This window comes from Cimex lectularius, unplaced genomic scaffold (genome assembly GCF_000648675.2).
Source record: "Cimex lectularius strain Harlan isolate CLEC.00 unplaced genomic scaffold, Clec_2.1 scaffold65, whole genome shotgun sequence".
NCBI classification, from domain to species: domain Eukaryota; kingdom Metazoa; phylum Arthropoda; class Insecta; order Hemiptera; family Cimicidae; genus Cimex; species Cimex lectularius.
Window position 1 is genome coordinate 1,372,508 of NW_019392646.1, and position 23,206 is coordinate 1,395,713.

Here is a 23,206-nt window from a genome sequence, read left to right on the forward strand (position 1 = left end):
AAAAGAGAAGAAGGTGTGGTATTCATTCAATTTAATACCAATGAAAACCATCATGAGGAATCAATTTTTAATATAAATTTTCATAGATTAATTCATTTATATTTTTTACATAAAAAATAAGATAAATTGCAATAAAAGTACGAAAAATGAATTAATTTCTTCATTAAAATACACATTTTATACTAATACTCTAAAGATCACATTTCATATTAATATTTTTACATATAATTTAATGCATTACGAAAAATTCAAGGTGAATGGAATGTTGTGACTTTGCCATTATCATTGACAGTCACTGATGCTTCCTTGTGGGTCTGAGTTTTTCCATCTACTGTCGAAGAGCTGGAACGTGATGAAGAAGAAATTCCCACAAATCCCCCACCACCTCCTCCAACGGAGGCCCCTTCATCTGCAGGAGAACCGAACCTAACATCAAGCCCAGTACCAGTTCCTTGATATCCTCCAGGTGAACCGTCACTACCATATGCTCCAGCGCTAGCACTTCCGAACCCTGAGTGACCGCCTGAACCTGAGTGACCACCTAATCCTGAATGGCCAGCACCACTACCTCCACCCCCTGCTCCTCCATAGCCTCCATGGCTTCCTTGTCCGGTAAATGAAGTACCTTGGCCACCACTTGGGGAATAACCATCATAGCCCCTAGCATAACTGTTTGCTCCTGAATTAGCACTGGAACTGGCAGCACCGTTGCCTCCAGTAAAGCCACCACCAGTACCTCCATTAAAGCCACCAGGGCCTCCATGAAAGCCACCAGGGCCTCCATGAAAGCTACCAGGGCCTCCACCATAGCCACCACCAGGTCCTGCACTAAAGCCACCGGTACTGCCTCTACTGTAGACACCACCACCACCACCTCCAGATGGAATGGAACTAAAAAAATTAACTTGTTGAATCTCCTGCACTACAGCAATTGAACTACAAAATAACGACTTACTTAGCAATCTGATTGTGCATCTGTAGGGCATAATCTTGAAGTTGTTTGATTTGTTGTTGTATGGCATTTTGCATCCCTAAAGCATCTAGCCCCTGGCCGAACGGTGGTGTGCAATGACAACCCGGGGGAGATCCAAAGTTAAATCCTGGAAAGAATCCTGGACTTCCAACACCCCCAGAAAATCCTGTGCCAAATGGGTGTCCTCCCCCTTCTCCAAATACTCCTCCACCAAAATTCCCACCTGTGGATTTAGACCTTTACTTTTGAATTTTATCAATTATCTAGATAGTGTTATTTATTACAAAACGTTGGGAAAACACAACTGTGAGAGTATCACTGATAAACAAATATTAAGGTCAAGGATAGTCAAGTTCAGTTAATCATTGATTAATTAATTGTGAATATTAATCGGATTTTTTAATCCAGAACAGGTCATTCTGTCATAATCTTATGTAACAAAAACAAATAATTATATTTTAACCTGTTTTTGTACCGTTTAAAAATGAAACATATATAGAAAATTACTTCTTAAAATTAGGGATAAAATCAATTTTATAGTACAAACTGGAATAAATACCTGAAGAGCTGGATGCACTTGAATATGCACCTGCATGGCTTTCACCACCTGAAAAAAGTCGTAATAAATATATAAATTCAAAACTGAAAAACAAGCACACAGATACTCAAAATCACGCACACGACGTTTACCAGTGATTAGAAAAAGTGAATAAGAATGTATACGTTTTAATCCTACGAATTCTATCAATATTGACGTGAGAAATTTAACGTATTGAGTGATAGGAGGTATCAGGATTATGGTCATCAGTCTACCAAGCTTTCAACCTTTCGTTAGGTCTTTATCAAGGCTGTACAGAAAAAACAGCATTAACACTTGTTAATAAACGACAATATTATAAATATGTAAATGATCATCATTAATGATACGACCTAACAATTAATTTTCGTTGGTCGATAACTCGTATATTCGCTTTTCTTTGGCCAGTGATGCGAAAAAGTCAGCCTTGTCTTGACTATTATCCTTCGAGTTATCTTTTCTTCCTTTTGAAAAGGAAGGCGACCAAGGTTTACAAATGCAAATCAGGGATTGTAAAAATCTTAAAACACCGGGACTAACGTCATGGAAATATTGTGTAGCAAAGGGGTTTTAAACTATGTGCAGCGTTTTAAACGAACTTTTGTTTGAAATTTTGAATTGATGTGATTTTTTGTTGTAATTCGATGCTATTTGTCGTAGGACCGCTTTGAATAAAAGGTTTGTAGTGTGTATCCGCTGTGCTTTTTTTCCCCATGGGTTTAAGGCCATCGTAATTGTTTAAATGGTTTCACGCTTTTCCTGTTACCGTGAGCCATTAAACAAAACGAAGTTAGATATCGTGAATTTGAATCTAATCGCGCTATAAATACCATATTACTTCACCTCTTTGACATTTTTGTATAGATGTTCGCAGCTTTTCGTAAGTTACCGCCAACAGAAGTAAAATTTTAATAGTTTATGTTTACCAAACGAGCCCCTAGTTGGAAAAAACCCACAACAGGTTTTCTGCCATTCCGGCCCGTTGGTGCAAATATTTGAAAAATTATGCAGTCTCGTGTAGTACCAGTTGTCGTGTTTGGAAGAAGAAAGCTTGTACTTTTTTTTGTAATTAGTATTGTTATATTATCATACAGACGGTATAATATTCCGTTGTTGTAAAATTACTATAAATTATTATTATGACTGTATGTAAAAATCAGGGAAAAGGAGCATTTGAAAGAAAGAAAAACTCAGTTCCTTCTCGCAGTCAAGCTTTAGAAATATACCAGAAATATTTGTAATGATTTACACAGTTAACAAATATAAACACGCACTTACAATATTAAAAATTATGCCTTCAACCATAATGAATTTATGGGTTTATCTTCAGATTTACCACTTGTCAATTCGAGATTACAAGTGCATCAGCGTGTAAATTGTTAAAAAATAGTTTTAAAATTTTAAGGGGGAAAAATTCCCCGAAAACTTGTCGAAGGAGCTAAGTGTTTTTCTTTCTTTCAAATTGCCTTATCCCTGATTTTTATAAGCAAATTTAGGCTGATATCAATCACATCAAGATTGTTATTATTGTTACTTAGATTTATTAAAATTTATTTATCGCTTAATATTATTACGATTGAAAAAATGCACGGATATTTCTGCTAAAAAAGTTGTTAATTTTCATTTTAATGTATTATATTCACTTCACATGCCAACAGTTTTTTCATCCATCAAAACATATTACTAACGTTTTCATAGTAAATTGCAAAATCACACTAATACACAAATACGATTACTCTATTCCCCACAATTACCACGTATATGTCTAAAAAGAATATGAATAAGAGACCTCTTAAATGATTTATATCATTTTGTTAATCTAGAGCGGCTGCCAATGGGTAGCTTTCACTATAACGCTCGTATTGCCACAAACAATAAATTATCCATTCTACTGATTGTATATAATACATGTACAGTTGTAGATAAAAAAAATGAAGTAAAACAAAATTCACTTTATATGTTATACACAAAAACATTGTTGAAACGCCAATCTTAATTTTTAGATAGACAGCATTGTATTAGTGCATCCTTTTCATAGGATATTTTATCGTAGAGATATTTTTGTCTGTATCGCTAAAATTTTAAAAAATTATCGGAAACAATTTTCCTAACTAGTTCATAAAGTGTACTGTTACGATGTGAAGCAAACTCCTATCCATAAAATTTACTTCATTAGAAATAGTTTCAAAGTTATCATGAAGGGGGCATATTCCGCGAAAGCTTGACGAAGGAACTGAGTGTTTTCTTTCTTTCATAGTGGCTTATCCGTGATTTTTATAAACAAATATAGGCTGATATCAGTAACATCAAGGTTGATATTATTGTTTCGTTGATTTATTTAAATTTGCTTCTCGCTTAATATTCTTAATGTCGAAAAAATACACGATCATTTACTTTTGGTAAAACGTTTTTAATTTTAATATATTATACACAAAAACATTGTTAAAATCCCAATATTAATTTTTAGTTAGAAANGATATTTTGTCGTAAATATTTTTGCCTGTGTGCTAACATTGTTAAAAAAAATTATCTGAAAAAATTTCCCTAACTAGTTCATAAAGTGGATTGTTTAGTTGTGATAAAATTCACTTCATTAGAAATAGTTTCAATGTTCTGATGAAGAGGACATATTCCTCGAAAGTTTGACGAAGGAATTGAGTGTTTTCTTTCTATCAAATTGATTTTTTTCTTGATCATTTGTATATATAATTATAATAATAAGGCTCATAGCAATCACATCAAGATAATTTTTTTTTCTAAACTCGACAATTTTGAATAAAATTAGAATCCTCAATTGTAACATATATAGACATTTACAACACTCTGCAAGATTACATTTTGTACCAAGACAGTCGTAATGGACAGGTGAAGTGTTCCCGTCCACTCTTCAAAGTAAACATTAAGTATTGTACTATATGTTTAGTTTTATTGAACGTTTGAATTATTCGAAATACTTTCAGTCCCAATGAAGGGTATGTATTCCTCGAAAGCTTGACTAACGAACTGAGTGTTTTTATTTCTTTCAAATTTGCCTTATCTCTGACATTTTTTGTATATGTATAATCAAAAAAGAAATCATACAGTTTTTGGTTTATTTGACATAATTTCATCAGAAGCACAAAATAAAATCTTAACGTTATTTAAAAAATATAGTAAAACTATAAGCATTCTTGAAAATTTAGTTAGTCCAGTCGATTTAAAAAAAATGCATGTGAAATTTTATGTCGCATAAAAATTTTAAAAGATTCAGTTACGATTTAATTGAATTGTTTGAATATTATATTTCAAACTTATACAGTTCAAACACTTTCATTTGTTTCTGTACCCTTTCTGAGCAGAACGAACATGGGCCATTTGGTCTCCGCTATTAAAAGCTGAATTTTTTTCAGTCGCCAAATTTCTATTTATTAGTAATTAATATAAATGAAAAAAAAACATTTATCAAGTATGTACAGATTATTTTAAAACAATCTTTTTACTTCATTTATTTATATCGACAACTATACATGTATTACATATAAAATAATATTAAAATTGTTTTATAGAAACATATATAAATATCCCATATACGATGTGCATTACAATAAACATATGATTCTAATTTAAAAAAAATGTATATGGTCAAATTGTTATTTTATGATAAGATATTTTTCGGTATAGGGAATAATTAATTAGTAGATTTACCAATTGAATTTCTTAAATGAGATTTTGAAGACTATATTTCCTTCATCCCTTGAAACTTATGTCATTAACAAATGAATTTCCGAGTCCATTCTAAAAAGTCACAATTAAGAGGATATATTCTTCAAAAGCTTGATGAAAGAACTAAGTGTTTTTATTTATTTTCAAATCGTCCTTTTGTACGATTTTTTAATACACAATTATAATATTAATTCAATTAATTAAGGTATTTAGTTAAGATAAAAAGTCAGTGTCACGAGCGGGATTCGAACCCACGACCTTCGGCTAGATACGCCGCTACTCTACCACTTGAGCTATCGTGACTTAGTCGCCTAGAAGTCACGATAGCTCAAGTGGTAGAGGTAGCGGCGTATCTAGCCGAAGGTCGTGGGTTCGAATCCCGCTCGTGACACTGACTTTTTATCTCAACTAAAAACCTCGATTAATTGAAAGATATTGACCACGAAAACTAGTGAATATAATATTAATTGCTGAAATCAAAATTGTTGGACAATGCTCGACGAGCAGAAATTAACTGACAAAATGTTCTGTTGTGGAAGAAATTAGAACCACTGGTCAACTAACTGTTTAAGTTTATAAATATTCAATGTGTATTTTTGGTATGTGATACGTCGAGAGTCTTGGTCTTTCGATGATGATACATTATAAAAAGTATAACATTCTAGGTAAAAAAAATATATGGTATATATGGTCAAATTGCTATTTTAAGATAAGTTTGTTTCTTTTCGGTTTATATATAAAGAATATTAAATGATTGTTAAATTTAACTTTTAATTCCTTCAACGAGCTTTCGAGGAATGTACCCAAATAATCAAGGTTTTAAAACTTTAATTAACAATTTAAATAGTAACATCATCATCAATTCAAGTTTTGAAATGGTGTCAAGTACAACGCGGTTAATATTGACCTTTTAAGTGTTAGATGTATCGACCATACTATATATACTTACTACTTGTACTCACGAATTATCTGGTTCATGTTTTTGTCTTGATGAAAAGGCTAATTCAATTGTTATTGCCAAGTTTTGGGCCTTTCTAAGGTCATCATCAGGAACTATATTAATTACACATTATGACTACATATTTGTATTAGTGTACATTTATTTGTTTCATTTGTATTGTGCATATTGCAGTACATATTGAATCAACTGCACAAATATGTATTCATAATATGTAATTAATATAGGCCCTGATGATGACCTAAAAATAGAAAAGAAACCCTGGCAGTAAGTATTGAATTTGCTTTTCATCAAGATCATTCCATGATCTAGATTATTTGGAAATATTAAGTTCGTAGAGCATCAGATAGAACATGACCAGACGAGTTTTGGCTTGCTTTTAAATTATAACCTAGCAAAAATAATAATGATGACAAGTAACCATTACATGTCTAATACATATAATTAAAGTATTTTGGCACCAGCCAGTAGAAGTTTTGTTAGAGAATGATTAATTATGAAAGAAGTTTTTCGAAAATTTGTTTCCCTTCCCATCTGAGTATTTCGTAAAATTTAAAGTCAAACGATAAAAATAGTTTATTCTTATTGTCTGCCGCATTGATATATACATAATGCAAATAGTAAGAAAATATATTTACATAATTCTGAGTTCTATGCGTTTCTCAAAGACTTCAGGATTTAAATGCTCTAACAATATCTCTCTCTCTCTCTCACACACACACACACACACACACACACACACACACACACACACACACCGCAACAGACACACTAACTCACACATGCACAAACAAAGTAATGTAGGACATTCTTTAACCCAGCTAAAGTACAAACAGCAAGAAATTACCTGACACGGATGAAAACGATGCTCCGACGAGGAATATTAACGCCGCTGATATCATGTCTGACTGATCACGGAGGATCGGCGAGACGGCCCTACTCTGTACCCACACCTGGAGGGGGACAAGGACGCAAAAACAAACAGGATATTCTGCTGTTAAACGGAAACTAATTCTTTTTAATTGGAGACCTTTTAATCTTATGACGCTCGTAATCCTCCTGTAGGGAAGACAGGAAACTTACAAAAGTTGCCGGAAGTAGTCTATATTTTTCAACCTGTAATGCCTTTGGAATGAGATAAATTGGTAAAACAAAAAACATTTCTAAAATCACAACTATTTATAAATTAGTTAAATCATGGATATGAATGAATATAGGTATCTGGGAATCCGACTCACGCCGGCACTGTCAATGAACAAACATGTTGCGGATGCTGTGGATAGAGCAAGGATGGGATTAAATTCTATCTGGAGACCTCTTATAGACAACGGCGATATTGCGTACCCGACTAAACTAAAAATATTTAACACAGTCAGCAGGTCTATTTTATGCTACGGCGCTCAGGTTTGGGGAGGAGAGATGCTTGGACAGGTAGAAGGGTTTCTGCGGTCTTTCATCAGGAGACTGTTCAGGCTGCCTCAGTACGCCCCCACAGCTTTCCTCTATGCTGAGACGGGTCTCCTGCCAATTTTTCTCCACACTGTGAAACTACACTTCGACTACATAATAAGAATTTTATCCCTACCAGATAATAGACTCCCGAAGATCCTAGCCAAGCAGATTGTAAATAAGGAAATATATTGGTTTAAGGAAATAAAAAGGCATATCTTGCAATTTAATTTAGACCTGTCCTTAAGTCGGAACAATATCGACAGAGTTGAACTGTGGAGGGATGGTTTGAGACTAGTTAGACGGTCCATTTGTGACAATATAAAGAGGCAATATTACACAACTTTGGCCAATTCGGACAGTTTCCCACTCCATAGAGAGCTTCTTTTCAAATCCCCAAATTATCTAATGGATCTCTCGCTACCCTTAGATAGCATGCGGTGGATAATTAAATGTCGAGGGGATCTGTTTAACTTAAACTACAAACACTTCAAGCAGCAGGATATTAACTGTGAACTTTGTAGTGGTACAGAGCCGGACTTGCCCAGCACTGAACGCTGTCAGGAAACACTATTTTGATAGGGAAACCCTGCCTAGTGAGATGCTGCTAGAATATATTAATGGCAAGGATTGGGCTGTATTGGTAAATTTCTGCAAAGAAGCTTATTCTCTTAGAGCTAGAATCAGAGGCACCTGGTGAGGCTGGAGACGGCTTCTTTTGTCGGATTCCCCTGAATAGGTGAAAAGCTCATCTTCGACCTTAATATTACATTTTAAACACTTATTATTAGTTTTGTCTTTTACTATTATCTCTTGTGGTAGATAATATACTTCATTATTATTTATTTTTACTTTTATTATTTCCATTTACTTTACTTTAGTTTATTTTATTATTGAGTTATGTGCATTATAGGTAATAAAAAAAAAAAAAAGATGTATTTATTTGAAATCATGTTTCAGCTATTATTTTACAATTATGTTGTATTATTACATTACTGAAATTTTTGAAGAAAGTTTGTATTCCTTTTGTAAATACTAATTATGATTACTCTAAATAAGAGAGATTTTAGTTATATAAGTTTATGTGCTAGACTCCCTCAGACGGTTTTAAACCATGAGGAATGTCTTTTTTGCTTTGTAATATATAATGCCGATCCGTAAACTTTGTATATATATTAAACAATAAAGACATATAGTAGTAGTAGTAGTAAATCATGGATATGCTAACAACAGCAGAAAAAAATATTATTATGAGATTCAAAAGTCTATCTGGTTGTTTAGTAATTGTTATATGGTACACAGAAACCGTACAAAAATGGTAAAAAGTGGACATATTTTTAAACCAAAAATATTTTTTTTATTATTGTTTATTGTTATATCTCTTTTACGGCCCTGATCAAATGTAGTAGGTTTTTTCAAGAATTTTAGACCCGTCTAATTGTTAAATCTTTATTTTTATTCTGATTGAATGAATCAGTATGATGGCAGCTGAATAAATCAACAATCGTTCGCCAAGCATTCAACTGTATATAAGCAGTCATCATCAGGGCCCATAGGTCCACAAAAATTAAGAAATACGTGAGAACGTCTTTGCTAAATAAAATTTGGAGTACAGAAACTAATTACTTACGAAATTTAATGATTTAATAATTGGAAAAGTACACGTGTGAAAGTTTAAAAAATCCAAGCAGCATAAATTAAACAGCTAGCTCAACTCAAATAAACCTGTCTGACAAAAAAAAAAAAAAAAAAAAATGTATGTAACTTCAAATTTTATTTTATGTTTTGTGAACCTATAGCCCCTAATGATAACTGCTTAAATACAGTTGGAAGCTTGGGAAACGATTGTAGATTTGTTCAGCAGTACCCTCAAACTGATCCGTTTGAACAGAATTCCAAAAACGAGGGTCGATTCACAAAAACCTCACCTAACATCAATTTATTTTTTCTGTATGCTTTATTATTATAATGTTTATATTTAATTTATTATTATTATGTATACACTTTCGAGCATCTACCTTGGTATACTTACTGAAACGCCGAAATCGATATGGGAAAAATAAAGATTTTAAGAAAAGACGGGACTAAAGTTCTTGGAAGAAAAAATTATCTTTAACAATCGAATAAATTGGTAACAATTAAAAAAAATCACAATTTATAAAATATTTAGAAATTCATCTGTTTAATCTGTGATATGATATTTCCTCCATCGTCCTCAGGAACGAGATGGGAAATGTATAAAAGTTGCCAGAAATAGGCCATATTCTTTTTTCTTATTTCTCGCATAAAAAATAAAATTCGCTGTAAAGCAAAACTATACCCTTTGTATACAAATTATTTTGGTAATGATCGATTAACCGGTAAGCTAGTCGCCGATTGGCTGTAATCCAGCAAGATGAAGGTTATATAAGGTATACAAATGTAAGGTCTGCGAGGTGACGAACCTGCAGTTTTATCGACTCTAAAAGGCCTGATTACCTGCTGGTCTATATTTAAATATCGCATAGACATACTGAAGATCGTGGGACTTACATATATTCTTCAATGGAAAATGTAAAAAAATTGTCAGAAATGTATTTTTCTACCCAAAATATCCTTAATAATAAAATAACTTTAAAATAGCTTTCAAAAACTGTAGAACAATTCACACACTTTTTTCCAAAATTAAAGATCCCACACCAGTAACAANAATCTCACTGGCACTCTCAATACGACACGCAAGAATGGCACAATTACACAGAAGACAAACACTTTGAATGAGTAGAAATACTTTGAACAAAAAAAAAAAAAAAATCCACATTCTAAATGTATTTGTTAAATGTAAACAATGTTTATAAATACCACGCCGTGAAGATGATCTCAATAAAGATCGAAACGTTGGCACGATAAAGAAAATGTTTTTCTGAAACCTATATCACACCATACCGCATCTCACGATTTCTGAATAATTATCGATTAACGGTCACTAATCACCACACAAATTTAAACAATGTTTATAAATCCCAGGTCCTGAAATTGAGGCTAAAGTTCAAAACGTTGGCATGATAAAGAAAATGTTTTTATAAACCTACGTCACACCAGACCACACCTCACGATCTCCAAGTAATCATTAACTAACAGTCACTAAACACCATAGACTTAATAATAAGAAAATTGGCTGCGATGCCAAACCATATCTTTTATTTGCGAAATATTACGAAATATATACGATTCAAAATATAATCTCTATGTTAATCGTCTATCACCTTTAATCCAAAAAGATGCAGGGAAGTATACGGCATAAGAAACGAATTTGAGAAGAAATACTGGAAAATCTGTGAGGTGATGAACCCGCCATTTTATGCCTCTAAACGACCACGTCCGTGTATCCTTGCTGGTTTAAATTTAGTCAACGCACAGACCTTCCATTGACGTTTATCTATAATAAAATATCTAAAATAATAAAATACATTTGTAATGATCCGAGAAAATTATTCTTAATAAGCCAAATAATTTTGGAAAGCCATCTGTTTATTCAGAAAATCGCCTTATACCAAATCATTGCCAAAATGTAGTGGAATATGTAGAAAAATTGCCAGAATTGGCTGTATATTTTACCCAAAGTATCATTAACATTAAGAAAAATTGGCTGGCATAGTATACCATACTTTCGAAATATTCAGACACTCAACTATATAACAGCATGATAATTGTCTATAATCCAGGAAGTTGTAAGGAAGTGTAAACCATTTTTAACCGGAAACCTATTTGCGAAATAGTGTACGATCTGGGAGGTGAACAACCTTTATGTTTATCGTCTCCTCCTGGCCCGTGAGTCCTAGCTGGTTAAATTTAGATAACGCATAGTACGAATGAAGATCGTGCAAAACGTGTCTGACAAAAAAATGCAATTTTAAATGTGATAAATTTCTAACTATTTTTAATTAAACGGTAACATGATAATACAAAATTGTGTCTGTATTTGGAATTAATTCACTACAACGGGATAAAAAAAATAGAAAAGCTATAGGAAATAGTGGATTTTTTAATTAAAAATAACTACAATAATGTAATACATTTGTAAAAATCCAAATAATCGGACAGTTGTCGGTGAAATGATAATCACCTCTCGCACGAAAACCTCCACCAAAATGTGATAAAAAATATGTATGTTTGTTGATATGTATGTCGAATATAAAAATTAAGGAATAGGCGGATTGGGCAAAAAAGCTAAACTCATATGTTCATTTTGATTGAACATAGTTATGTTTTAAATACATATTTATATATTTTGACGTTTTCCCTAACAAAGCGAAAACTATTTAAAAAAATATGTTTTATATGATTCTACAATCATGCTCTTGAGAGAGAAACTACAGTTTTTTAAAAGGGGTTTTCTAACGAACCAATTGTACTCGTAAAAATTAGAAAGCGTATTATTTGGAGGATGTTTAATGGCATGTTTTCCGCTACTCCGACTGGTAATCTCTGTTCTTGACAAGATTGTTGTTTACACTCGTATATTTCTACTGTTAACATTTGTGTTAATGTTGAGCTTGTATCCGTTTCAAAAGAAATTTTTCGTTTCACTTATATCACCGTGTCATCAAAAGTAAAAAAACTCATATTAGATTTACAGAAGATTATAAATTATAAAAACATCTTTCCAATCTTGCCATCTATCTACTGAACTTGATACCTCGAGACACAATCCGGTTATGAAAATTACCGGGCTTCCCAGTGACTCCTACCGACAACAATTCATTTAAACAAAGCAACCAAAAAATCCTTACAGGAAATATAATTAATAAAAGAAGGATTCTCTTTCAATACTTTGTACCAGCAAGTTGGTTGTATAATCATGGATTAGTTTTAATAAATGTAATACTCTTCCTAAATGAAAGATAAACAGTGATAAAACAACAAAAGCCGTATAAGCAGTATAAATTTACATTTAATTTGTTGGGCCAGTTAGGTTCTCTTATATAAAAGTAAATGTATGATTTGAGGCGTATGAAATTTACAACACAAAATTTCTTTTTCTTCATTTTTTCCTATTAGAACTTCATGCCCACGTATCTGAAGTTTTTTTCTCATCTAACTCAACAGGAACAAGTAATTATAAGGGATTTGGATAAGTCATGCAAATTTCTCAAACGTTTTCTTTCTTCGACTTTGCATGCTTCTCACTATGGTCAGCTGAAAATATTAAATTTGCAAGAAGTAAAATTATTGCGTGTTCTTATCGCAATCTAGCAAAGATTTTTTCCTGCTATTTGATTAAAATAAAGTTGCCCCGGGCTAATAATGAAGATCATAATAACGATTACGTGAGTCCTATAACTATTCATTAACAGAAAAACTTAAACCAATAAGTAACGATTGTTGATGAAAATAAAATCCTGGACACAGGACAGAATCAAATAGTTTTAAAAACGGGAAACAGAGAACCTCGAATTAAACAGATTAACATTGAGCATTAAAGAACCAAATGAACGAATTAATTATTCGATGTATAAAACCGAATACAACCTACGGCATTTACAATAAAAAAGAAAAATATCTTGAAACCGAATACGAACGGATGCTCAATAACTTTAGTAAACACATAACATAAAATTTGGAAAGTATCAAATTAAAACAATATAGTAAGATCAATATCAATGAAAAACAAAAAGAAACCATCTCAAACTATTAAAAAATTATTATTTGTCCACGATGTTGAAAGATATAAAAAATTTTTATAAATTCTTGTTCTGTTTGTCAAGATTCAAGTATGATAGAGAGACCCCACCCCAGTTGAATACATCACACAAACTATAACTAAACCATTTGAAAATAGATACATTTCATTTTAAGGATGAAATTTTCTTAACTTTAATCGATTGTTTTTTAAAACGTCTTACACTTTCTTCTCAAGTGTCTTAATGGACTAGAAATACAAGGTAGTGGGTGGCCCTAGCGGGTAACTTGGTGACTGCAGGTGGCCACAACACTGCAAACTGCAGACCAATTGTGTTGTGTGGCGTGTTCCTCCAGTAAGTTCCTCCCATTCCTTAAATTATTCTCGGGAACATGATCATGTCGGGGTCATCAGTTTAGTGACTGGAAGATTTTGGTGACCCCGACGTGATCATGTTCCCGAGAATAATTTAGGGAGTGGGAGGAACTTACTGGAGGAACACGCCGCACTACACAATTGGCTGCAGTTTGGAGTGGCTCGCCAATTGGGGGAGCTATGTTGTGGCCACCTGCAGTCACCACGTTACCCGCTACTAGGTGCCACTACCGGCTATGGAATGGTCTCGCGCTCCACTCTGCTACTAATCAGAGTAGAGCCCATCCAAATTTAAGCAGGCGCACTGCTCCACTGACTTCAGACTCGTCGGAGACTCGTCTCCTCGGTGAGGTCTCCCTGCACACTTCGAGACTTATCACTAATCGAGCATCGACAGCACACTCGTCTCCCCGACGAGGTTTCAGTAATCCCTAATCGAACAACGACAGCAGACTCGTCTGCCCGACGAGCTCTCGCAAATCACTAATGGAGCACCGACAGCGACAGCGACGGCAGAAAGGGTATTCGCAGCATTGGCTATAATGGCCAACTGCTGCACTCGGCTAACTGCTGCACCCGAAACCCTTCAACCACTGCAGAATCAACCGACTCACGGCCCCCGGACCTCAGCCAACGATTCTCTCGGTTACGGACCACTACCCACGGCCCGCACACGGTCCCGGCCTCGATTCATCGCCCACGACGCCTCAAAACACCACCGGTCCTTTTCAGGGCCTCGAAAATCTCCCAGTCACTAAATACAAGAACTCATTTTCGAATACCTTTCTCAATATCATGCCAAAATCTATCCAAATGGATAACGGTAGAGAATTTATTAAATCCTTACAATATCGAGCCTTATTACATTACTCAGGTCATCCAGACTCGCATGGATTATTAGAACGCACTCTTTCACTAAAATACGCTTACAAGAAACATTTTAGAACACCTTTCGAAACATGAAACTAGCCGTATTTGCTTTTAATAATACCCTAAATTACACTAAACATGACCCCAATGGAAATCACTTACGGGAAAATGGAAGATCAAACTGTAACAGGAGGAGAGCCAAAGAATACTAAAATCGTGTAGAAATATTACACAAAGTTATTAAAGAAAGGGTTTAAAAAGAAAAAGAACTGAGAACCGAAAAAACAAAAAATAAACTCAAAGAACTATTCAGAAAACAACAAACATGGCGAAGAATATTCTTCAACATGTTGCGATGTGGTCGAAGATCTTAATAATTAAAAGTTTATTATAAATAAACTGATCACAATTTTTTTGTATATGAGTATGAACATAGTCAATTAAACAGACCAATAAAGTGTGTCAGTACCTGTAAATTATTAAGTTTAGTTTTTGAATTATTTTGTTTCTGAACGTCATTCAAATCGAACTTTTTCTTTCTTACCACGGTTATAAAAAATAAAGGTAAGACACAGTGTTCTTTGTCTAATTAAAATATACCCTTAGAGATCTAAAAATATGAAATATTAAAGATATTACTCTAATGTTATAAAAATGAAATGTGTTGGATTGGAAAAGATAATTATTTCAAATAGAAATGGAAATATTTTAGAAAGATTTAGAGAAACAGATAAACTATTAGTTACGTAGCTTGATATATAGATAAATAGATAGGTAATCATAACAAAAAATGTGGTAGTTAGGTCAGCAGATAAAAAAATGAACAAATCATTAGACATTTAGTTTTGCTAGTACTTTCGAAATTTGTTTTTATATAAATTTATAATAATTCTGTTGTAAAGTTTGTATATGTATTCACTAGGATCTTTTACCTCGACTACTTCGGAGATATCTTAAAGCATGTCGTTCATCTTTTGAAGGTATCTTTGTAAAACACCACACTTTGTTTTGTTTTATCTGTCGGTACAACTATGTCAGCCTCTTTTTTGAAAAATGTTTTTGTTTTTTGCGCCCTGACTAGCTGATGGTCATATGTTGTGTTTTTAATTCAACGAACCCAGATGCACGTCTTGTGTTGTCATAATGACAGAAGTTATCTTATATTTTATAATATTCACAGATATTACTTTATTTGGGTATTATTTAAAAAAAGATATCTTCTGGTTTATTACTTGCAAAATTAAGTTCTGAAAATCTTTTTCTTATCAACACTTTCATCAAAATATATATAGAATAATTATTTTCTTATAATTTAACAAATTTAATTTTCCTGTTCGCTATTCTTTTAATCGAAAGGTTGACAACCGAAATTTATCTTTCCATTATAAGCTAACGAGGCTGTTAAAATGTTATTTAAAAGCACGTATATAAATGGTCAGAATATCTGTATATTGTATCTTGTTGCGATGAAGTTTCTCGCAGTCGTTACTTGCCTGGTGGCAGTAGCATTTGGTAAGTTATGTCAATTTTACTCAAAAGTAACAACTTATCAAAACTACACTGCTTGCTGCCTTTTATTTGGAATTGCATTCTTTCGTTGGTTTATTTTTTAAAATAAAAACAGAATCTTTTTATTGATTTGTTTTTACTACTTTAATTTTTTATGAAATCTTAACATTTTGCCTTCGATCAATGATTTAATACAGAATTGCCATTAATTTTAATGCAATTTACAAGATAAATAAATAAAAAAAAATACCCGATCGAAATGTTTTATTTACAACTCATGCTTCTGGCAAAACTTTATTGAAAGATACTATGCGTTGAGTAAAAATAATTTTTAAACGGGTAATTAAAATTAATTGATACATTCAGCGCATCCCACTGATCGATCTACATATATGAATATTTAAGTAGATATCGATCCCATATTATTTGTTATTGTATGAGTTTTCTTAATTAAGGAGATAAAATGTTTCATCCCGACGAAAGGTTTTGACCTTCGACCTCATCACATCATTTTGAAAAACTTGCGTCATGCGAATCAATTACTATTCTCAAACTATTCTTTTCTGTAATGTACACCTTTTGTATAAGGTAAAATATATTTCACGTTAGATCAGCAAGAGGGCAAAGGGACATTACATGAAAATTGAAATTATNCTCTCTCTCTCTCTCTCTCTCTCTCTCTCTCTCTCCCCTCACTCTCACTCTCTCGTGGAGGAGTGCATTCTAATAATCCATGCGAGTCTGGATGACCTGAGTAATGTAATAAGGCTCGATCTCGTAAAGATTTAACAAATTCTTAATTCTGGCATTATAAAATTCTATGACATTGTCAATTTGTACAGTGTTTGGTATGATATTGAGGAAGGTACTCGAAAATGTGTCTATCTGAAATATACACAGCTATCTCTCTCTACCTCCCTCCCACACTCTCTCGCTCTCTCTCTCTCTCTCTCTCTCTCTCCCTCTCTCATGGAGGAGTGCATCCTAATAATCCATGCGAGTCTGGATGACCTGAGTAACGTAATAAGGCTCGAGCTTGTAAGGATTTAACATATTGTGTTCTTGTATTTCTAGTTGGTTGAGACTCTTGAGAGGAAAGTATAAAAGTCTTTTTGAAAGTTAAGAAAATTCTATCCTAAAAACAAATGTATCTATTTTCAAATGATATGGTTAGTGTTAGTGTGATGTATTCAACTGGGGTGGGGTCTCTATTATACTTGACTCCTGACAAGCAGAACAAGATTCTATAAATTTTCCCAAGTGATTGTAATTTTTATTAAATCCTCCTTGATATATTTTACCTAAATGATAGTTTGAAGGGTTTCTTTTTGTTTATTAGGAGTTAGTACATTGATATTGATCTTGCTTATTTTTCCTTTTTATCGTAAATGCCGTAGGTTGATTTCAGTTTTACATATTGAATAATTAATTCGTTAATTTGGTAATGTTAATCTGTTGAATTACAAGGTTCTCCGTTTCATCTTTTTAAAACTGTTTGATTTCGTTCCAGATGTTATTTTCATCAACAATTGCTACTTGTTGGTTTATGGTTTCCTCTGTATGAATAGTTATAAGATTCACGTTATCGTTATAATCATTATTATCATCTTCATTATTATTCTCGGAGCAACTTTTTCTTAAAAGTTCATCCAGAACGTGAAGAGGATCGATGTCAATTGCATTCAGGTGTGCAGGTGGAATTCGCAAAAAAGTTTGTTTTGCCTTCAAATTTCAAATTTCATAATCCAATTCTTCTTCTAATAATTTCCCTCGTATTAGTTTGGAATTGGGCTCGTTAATATTATAGGGCCACTGCAATGGGTTTTGATTTATTTGTACTAAAAATTGACTACCGTAATGATATGGGCGGAAATGTTTGCAAGCTGAAATAATTGCCAATAGTTCTTTTTCAATTGTCGACAAATTTTCTACTAGTTTTTTTAGCGTTCGTGAATGCTATAGCCAAATCTTTCCCGTTAGATATTCGAGGTAGGCCTATGGCGAAGTCATCAGACATCAATGGTTAGAATAAATTCTTTAGAAAAATCAGGCAAATGCAAGATAGTGTGTTATTTTCTTGACTCTCGACACGACACGCAAGAATGACACAATTACACGGAACACAAACACTTGGAGCCCTGATGATGATCTCAATAAAGATCGAAACGTTGGCACGATAAAGAAAATGTTTTTCTGAAACCTACATCACACCAGACCGCATCTCACGATTTCTAAATAAATATCGATTAACGGTCACTAATCATCACACGTTATTTTCAAGTAATAATTTGAGATTTTCAAAAGATTCTTGGCACCTTTTCTTACAGCGGCAGTAAAGGTGTTTAGCAAGTTTTGCGTAATTTTGGATCATTTTGCGTAATAACTAGTTAAACCTAAAAATTGTTTAGTAGTTTTTGGAAAAGGTTAGTTTTGATGTATTTTAATTTATCAGGAGGTCGGATACCTTTTTTCATACATAATAGTTCTAAATAAAGCTGCTCTCTCTTGGAGAATTCCGTTTTATCTAGTTGGAATTTTAATTTATGTTCATTTAATTTTCACTGTACGCCTTTTACATGTTTTAAATGATCATCTAAAATATCTGAAAATATAATTACATTATCCATAATACTAGGACGTTAGATATTTTGGAGAATATGATTTTCATGACGCATTGGTAGGAGAATTTTTAATCCAATGGGCATTCTCAAGGATTCATATGTCCACATTCGGTGGAGAAGGCAGATTTTGGGATAAACTCTTCATCCATCTCAATCTGATGAAATCCTGATGCTAAATCAATAGCGGAAAAATAAGTTGCTTTTCCAAACAGATCTTCAGCATTGGGAAGAGGAAAGTTATCTTCAATAGTCATTTAATTTTCGCTAATCGATAACCATTCTAATTTTTATTTTGTAGAGGCAAAATGGCCTTTTGGGGACTATCCATATAAGAGATTATATGGTGAATTAGATGGCCTAATAATCTTATTTTCTGATGGTTTATCGATTTCGATCTGTACATCTTTCCTGAAAACTTCCGGGTATCTGTCGTCTTGAACTAGGGTTGAACTGGATAATACTGCAATCGTTGATCAACTTACTTCGAGCTTCGTCTAATGTTTTTGGTTGTAAGACTTGTAGACTGGCTCCTAAAACTGGGTGATTCCTGTGTATTAACGTCCTGATCAACGTAGAATCAAGTTGGTCTGTTGTTGAGTTATGTGTATTATCTAGTTTGTTTCTGGTAATTACAATTGTACGTTTTTCATCCAACTTGTTTAAAAACTCTTTTGGGTGTTCTCTATTATAGGACTTCATTACTATTACTTTGGCTGTTAAATTTGGAATAATTCTATTGTAGGAAAATTTTTTTTAAGGAATTAATTGTATCTAATGCATAGAAAACATTATTGTTTAATACCACTGCGTCCGCAGGTCTATCCAAATGAGACATTGTTGCTCTAAACAGTATTCAATAATTAGCTCGTCCTTTAATAATTTTTTTATTGCATTGCATATTGCAGAGGTCCTAAACGGTACTGACGAAATTCGGTAATTAATTCCGACATATTTAAGGATTTCCCTGGAAATTGGTTTGGACTTGTTGTTAACCCTTTCGAAATTAGAAAAGGAAGTAAGTATCTTCTGTGAAACAAAAAAGCCGCCACTCAACGGAGTTCGTTGGTGATGAAGAGAGCCGGATTTGTAATGTCTGAACAATGTTCTTTACTAGTCCGGTCTGTCCGTCCACGGGGCAATCGACCACGTAGATTCTCTTGATTTTTTCTTGTGCTGAACACGGCGGATGAAGAGTAGAAACTCACATTCCTTGCGGGAAAATCGATCACGCCAATAAAGTTGAAGAATTGATGAACCAAGAGTAAAAGCTTCTTAAAAAAAGGAATTTTATTTAAATAAATAGATACAGAGTCAGGCGTTAACTGTACTACAATGTTCTCGGTCGGGATGCTAGTGGGAGTTTTATAGAAAAAACTAGTTTTTTAGCAAGTCAGCGGTTACTTGTCTCACGGTCTCTTTCGTTTCCATATCGCTTCCTGTAACTAATGGCAGTTTAAATACTGTAAAGTTATGTAAATATATTGTTCATACCCGACACGCTAACCCGCAAAACACAACTGTTACGCCGCGTTAGTATAGTACTATACAGGTGGGCAGTTTGTTATCCATTTGTTCGTCCACACAATTATAGTATATTTTAGAAGAACATATCGTTTATTTATTTATTTAGTCATTGAATTGAGGGGGATAGAGAGACTGGAGAGCTTCAGATATTTCGAGAGAAAGATAGATGATTATTATGATGATAACAATATAATACAATGAAGCGGGAGTTTTGTATTCCCCGAGGTTTTAGGCCGCGGAAGTACCGTATGGCAACAGGCCAATCCTCAACATTTCACAATACATCTGCATAATCGCATTGGAGGATTTTCAAAATCCCTATTAAAGTCTCCACCAAAACAATACTTTTTATCGTTTATAGCGCAGATGTCCCCGCTTCTATGTTTTCCTTTTCGTGCATCATTTGCCGATAATACAGCAGTATTATCCTTTGACTTTGATAGATATAGATAGAGATATAACTAGATAGATAGATAAATAGATAGATTAGATAGGTAGATAGATAGAGAGATAGATAGAGAGAGAGATTGATAGATAGATAGATAGATAGAGAGAGAGAGAGAGAGGGAGAGAGAGAAAGAGAGAGAGGGAGGGAGAGAGGGAGAGTGAGAGGGAGGGAGAGAGAGAGAGAGACCCAGAGGGTGAGAGTGGGGTTGTTAAAAGGAGAAATAGAGAGAAAAATAAAAATAAACGACTTAAACGTAGAAAGAGAAAAACAGGAGAGTTAGAGATATCTAGAGAGATAGTGTTTGAAAAAATGGAGAAGAGTGAGAGAGAAAGAAGGATACATAATAAGGGGAATTTAAAATTGATCTAAGTACATTAGATTGAAAGGTTTGGAATCGTTGGATCTTCGAAGATATACTAAAAATGATTGTGTACATCTTCCAAAGCGACTGTAGATCGGAGTCAAAGGATAATACAGAAGAAGATGTACACAATCATTTTTAGTATATGGAAGACAATTGAATCTTCGAAGACCCAATAATTCCAAACCTTTCAATCTAATGTACTTAGATCAATTTTAAATTTCGCTTATTATGTATCCAATACTACCCTTCATGAAGGGAATCGCAGTGGCCGAGTCGTCCACCACGCTAGCGGTTCTCGGTTTGAATCACAGTATGGTCCAAGGGTAAATAATTATGAAAAAAGTATTGTAAAGTGGTATTACTTGTACCTTCTTGTATTACTGGAGTAGCATTACTTTTAATTACTAGGAAGCAGGAGTCCTGCATTAACCAAGTCTGCTGTCTTCTGGCTGATTGTCGTTTTCCTAGCCCCTTAGTTCAGTAAGATTGATTCGATGCTTCTCTTAAGAAGTAGAGAAAGAGATAGAGAAACAAAGAAATAGATAGGTGGATAGATATAGATAGATAGATAGATAGATAGATTAGATAGATAGGTAGATAGATAGATTGGATAGATAGATAGGTAGATAGATGGATAGATAAATAGAGAGAGAGGGTGAGAGAGTGAGTGAGTGAGTGAGTGAGTGAGAGAGAGAGAGAGAGAGAGAAAGAGAGAGAGAGAGAGAGTGTGAGAGAGATTGGGAGAGGGATATTGATAGTACGAGGGATGAAGATTACCAACTCTTATGCCATGGATTGAGTGTAGTGGCCTACCTTATCGCATGTTCGGTGTGTTCAGTCCTTCTTTTTAAAAAACAAAAATGGAGAATTCTATTTCATTATTTTCATGACTATTTTAAAGTTATTTTTAACCTTAAAACCTTCTTTACAGGACGATCCTTTGAAGGAAATGCCAAAACGCTAACCTTTCATGACCCGCCGGATGTCGTGATCTCGGGCAAGGGTCTTGTAAATCCCCAAATGCTATGGGATCTGTTCAAAGGTTTGATCCCGAGCGACTACTTCAACCTCATTGAAAAGCAGGAGCTTTACCAGAACAAGGATTTCCAGAAGGATGTCTTTAACCTAGCATTGAAGCAGCTGTCCATGGAGGTGCATACTCAAATCGCAAAACAAAACAAGCTGCGAGAGTTCGTCCAATGTTCTTGTCCAACTTCAACCTGCGGAAATATTCCTGTGGAAGTGGACGATTTCCGCACCGAGCTGAATCCCTATTTTCAGGAAGTAAAGTCAACAATAGAAATGGAAACGGCTTTAAAAACTCTGAGACTGATGAAATTTAGCATGGACCAAATACAACGTCGCTACCAGCAAGTAGTTGTTACAGTGGACTGTTCTTGCCCAAAAGCCGAGCAGTGCAGGAGTACATTACCACCTCATATGTACGATATTATATCAGGTAATTACCTTAAAAGTGCTGGAATTAACGTTAGTCCCTAAAGAGAATATGATTTTTAGGAAAGAATGACGATTCCTTAAGAAATGCATATTGGCAGGGTGCTTTACACAAATCTCCACTCTTCCCGAACATCATGCCCCAAGAGCTTTATAACTCTTTACAGGCAGCTTGGATGGAATTGCTTGAAACTTACTTCGCAAACGTGGTACCTCCGTCGTGGGGCTGGTCGGGACAGGCTCCTTCCCACAACCGTACGGAGGCAAGTACTGACAGCAAGTTCGTGTCAACATATGATGATGCCGTAGTAGACGACGACGAAGAAGTAGACTTACCCGAAATGTTGACAGAAAGTGTGAATACTCGGCATTCTGACACAGATGGCCTTCTCAAAACCGAGAAAAACACTCGTGCAAAACCGGGATCTGCTGATCTCAACCGATCGTCGCATGAAAGTGTTTTAAAAAACGTAACCCCGGTTAGTACCGGTGATGCTTGACACTTACTTGTTAAAGAACCTCAGTCATCAGAACAATTAAACATAATTGTCTTTGACGCTCCAAAGAACTTAATTTATTTATATTATTATTCATATATTGTATGTATACAATATATGTATGTATACATATATTGTTGAAATATTGGTATTTATAAATAATATAATTATGTGCTCATTATATATAATTACAATTTTATATAAATGTATATAATTCTATAA

The 23,206-nt window shown here is 33.9% G+C and overlaps 2 protein-coding genes across 2 annotated transcripts; one reads left to right on the forward strand and one right to left on the reverse strand.

Annotated features, from left to right (window-relative positions):
- Positions 1 to 50: 50 nt before the first annotated feature.
- LOC106660877 (glycine-rich cell wall structural protein-like) lies at positions 51 to 7,299 on the reverse strand. Its single transcript, XM_024230453.1, has 5 exons — positions 7,294 to 7,299; positions 7,058 to 7,204; positions 1,533 to 1,580; positions 956 to 1,196; positions 51 to 891 (listed from the first exon to the last, which is right to left on the reverse strand). Exons 2-5 carry the CDS (start codon positions 7,110 to 7,112, stop codon positions 249 to 251), a joined length of 987 nt encoding a protein of 328 aa, XP_024086221.1. The 5' UTR covers positions 7,113 to 7,204; positions 7,294 to 7,299; the 3' UTR covers positions 51 to 248.
- An 8,733-nt stretch (positions 7,300 to 16,032) lies between these two features.
- LOC106674333 lies at positions 16,033 to 23,057 on the forward strand. Its single transcript, XM_014406975.2, has 3 exons — positions 16,033 to 16,078; positions 21,964 to 22,491; positions 22,551 to 23,057. Exons 1-3 carry the CDS (start codon positions 16,033 to 16,035, stop codon positions 22,985 to 22,987), a joined length of 1,011 nt encoding a protein of 336 aa, XP_014262461.1. The 3' UTR covers positions 22,988 to 23,057.
- The last annotated feature ends 149 nt before the right edge of the window (positions 23,058 to 23,206 follow it).

Coding starts and splice junctions, on each gene's coding strand:
- LOC106660877 (XM_024230453.1), bottom strand. CDS start 7,112: ATGATATCAGCGGCGTTAATATTCCTCGTCGGAGCATCGTTTTCATCC. Junction 1,197..1,532: donor AAGTGCATCCAGCTCTTCAG/GTATTTATTCCA, acceptor CTAAATCCACAG/GTGGGAATTTTGGTGGAGGA. Junction 892..955: donor ATGCACAATCAGATTGCTAA/GTAAGTCGTTAT, acceptor TAATTTTTTTAG/TTCCATTCCATCTGGAGGTG.
- LOC106674333 (XM_014406975.2), top strand. CDS start 16,033: ATGAAGTTTCTCGCAGTCGTTACTTGCCTGGTGGCAGTAGCATTTG. Junction 16,079..21,963: donor CCTGGTGGCAGTAGCATTTG/GTAAGTTATGTC, acceptor CCTTCTTTACAG/GACGATCCTTTGAAGGAAAT. Junction 22,492..22,550: donor TATGTACGATATTATATCAG/GTAATTACCTTA, acceptor TATGATTTTTAG/GAAAGAATGACGATTCCTTA.